Here is a 2,405-nt window from a genome sequence, read left to right on the forward strand (position 1 = left end):
CAACCCCCTGATCGGCCCTGCTCTGTGAGTGACAGGGGGCAGCGCCCCAACCCCCTGATCGGCCCTGCTCTGTGGGTGACGGGGTGGCGCCGCAACCTCCCCATCGACCCTGCCTTGAGTGTGACAGGGGGCAGTGCCCCAACTCCCCAATCGGCCCTGCTCTGAGCCTGACCAGGGGCTGCACTTAGGGATTGGGCCTGCCCTCTGCCACCCGGGAGCAGGCCTAAGCCAGCAGGTCATTATCTCCCAAGGGGTCCCAGACTGCGAGAGGGCCCAGGCCGGGCTGAGGGACCCCCCCCCCTCCGCCCCCCGAGTGCACAAATTTTTGTGCACCGGGCCTCTAGTCTTACTATAACAAGATTTTATGTGTGTGAATGTGTAAATAAGTGATAGCACTATATTTTCTTCTGCTTTCACTTACTGTATTAATGGTTATACCTCTCAAGTCATTGAAGCATATCTTTTGAGTATAGAAGATTAGGATGCTTGAATAGAAAATATTTAGGGGAAATTTCTCATATTTTGAATGAATGAATGAATGCTTGTGGATGCAATGTACAAGTAAAGGTAATTGGATGGCTTTAGGAAAGCTCTCAAAAGCAGTTTGAATAAAGGGTGGTAATCTTGTTAAGATTGCAATAAGATTAATTCACAACATCAAAGTGAATATTATACTACAGATTGTATATATTTGCATCTTTGTGGGCAGTGTAGAATAGAAAAAAGGAGAAACAGGATCTCTATAATATATTTTCTCAATGGATTCTGTGACTTGTTTTCCTAACTTGACTAAAAGCACTATTACTTGGGAAATACCCTTCCGAGATAAATGAACAGAGATTTCTGCAATGTTATTTCAGTATGGACATCAGCTATGATTGAGCATTGGGCTAATGTGATTCTTTTAAATGTTTCTGACATTTTAAACTTTAAAAACTCAGGTTTCTATTTCCAGTGCTAACTAAACAATACTTAATTTCCCAGGATCTCTGTTTCCATTTGTACCATGCAAGTATTATATTCTAACCAAAGATTATTGAGGACATTTTCTATAATATGTGGTTGGTTCCCACCTGATTTCTCAATAGAACATCAATAAGCTAACTATATGTTGAAGTGTGTTGTTGTTTTTAACCAAATGATGTTTAGTAGAAAGTCATTGTGGTGAGAGTTTTAAAATTAGTATCCTCACTATTTTAGGATGCACATTCACAAGGTGAGGTGGTATCATGTTTGGAGAAAGGCCTGGTGAAAGAAGCAGAAGAAGGAGATCCCAAGATTCAAGTCTCTGAAGTTTGCAAGAAAGCCATTCTCCGCGTGGCTGAGCTGTCCTCAGATGACTTTCATTTAGATCGGCATTTATACTTTGCTTGCCGAGATGATCGGGAGCGTTTTTGTGAAAATGTAAGTCAGTTCAGAAACTGTTCTTTTCTTCCTTTTCTTTTTAAATATTTTTAAATACTCTATTCCAGGAAACAAACAAACAAAAACTTAACACAAACATCACATGTAGAAAAGCTACTAAAACTGGAAGGTGGAGTTGGTCTCAGGGTAACAGAAAATGATGCTGGATGCTCAGCTTTGATTTAACATCCAGTTAACATTTGGCTTCTGACAATCTCCACACTTATTTTTTCTACTTTATCTAACTTCTCATCAGTTCTTGGGAGTTTATTTTATCTATAGGAATCCTAGTTTACCAGGGAATTCCATTCACATCTATTCCATGACTAAAACTTTGCTGTATTACATGTTTATGTTTCTGGCCAAGATTAAAAAACAACAACACAGCACCACACAGGTTAAACCAAATCCCTTATTGCTACCCACAGACCCTACAGAACAACTCTCTAACACTGTAAATAGAAGAATCTCCATCTTTACATCAAAGAACTGAGCATGACTTGTGTACATTCCCACTCTGCCTGCTATTTTAATATAACAGCTTTCACTGTCAAAGCCATTAATTATAAGTTTTACGTTGTAAAAAGGAAGGCTCATTGCCACTTCTCTTGATTCCCTAATTAACAGTATATCTGGGACTAAATGACAATAGTCAAGACATCTAGGAAACATATTTTTATCTTTACTGCAGGCACTATTTTCTTTTAAAGGCTACTAAATTTTTTAAATGGCTGAGCCATTTGTTCAAATGTACTCACATTATATTAATTTAACAGAAAGTTCTATATAGGATTATGGATACTGTCTAGCATAACTACTTACCTAATAATCATAACAATGGGTATGTTTCACCTTGTAGACACAAGCTGGTGAAGGCAGAGTATATAAGTGCCTCTTCAACCATAAATTTGAAGAATCCATGAGTGAAAAGGTAAGTATTACTTTAAAACAGACCAATATTTTATTCATTTCTTTTACACACACACACACACACACATATG

At 38.6% G+C, this 2,405-nt stretch overlaps 1 protein-coding gene across 1 annotated transcript in view; it reads left to right on the forward strand.

Moving 5' to 3' along the window:
- The window catches only part of GLG1 (golgi glycoprotein 1), a 53,679-nt gene that overhangs the window by 12,475 nt on the left and 38,799 nt on the right, over positions 1–2,405 (forward strand). The window contains exons 5-6 of the mRNA XM_014536802.1: positions 1,201–1,404; positions 2,264–2,335. Coding sequence (XP_014392288.1) covers positions 1,201–1,404; positions 2,264–2,335 — 276 coding nt within the window. The remainder of the gene's footprint in view (positions 1–1,200; positions 1,405–2,263; positions 2,336–2,405) is intronic.

This window comes from Myotis brandtii, unplaced genomic scaffold (genome assembly GCF_000412655.1).
Source record: "Myotis brandtii unplaced genomic scaffold, ASM41265v1 scaffold165, whole genome shotgun sequence".
NCBI classification, from domain to species: domain Eukaryota; kingdom Metazoa; phylum Chordata; class Mammalia; order Chiroptera; family Vespertilionidae; genus Myotis; species Myotis brandtii.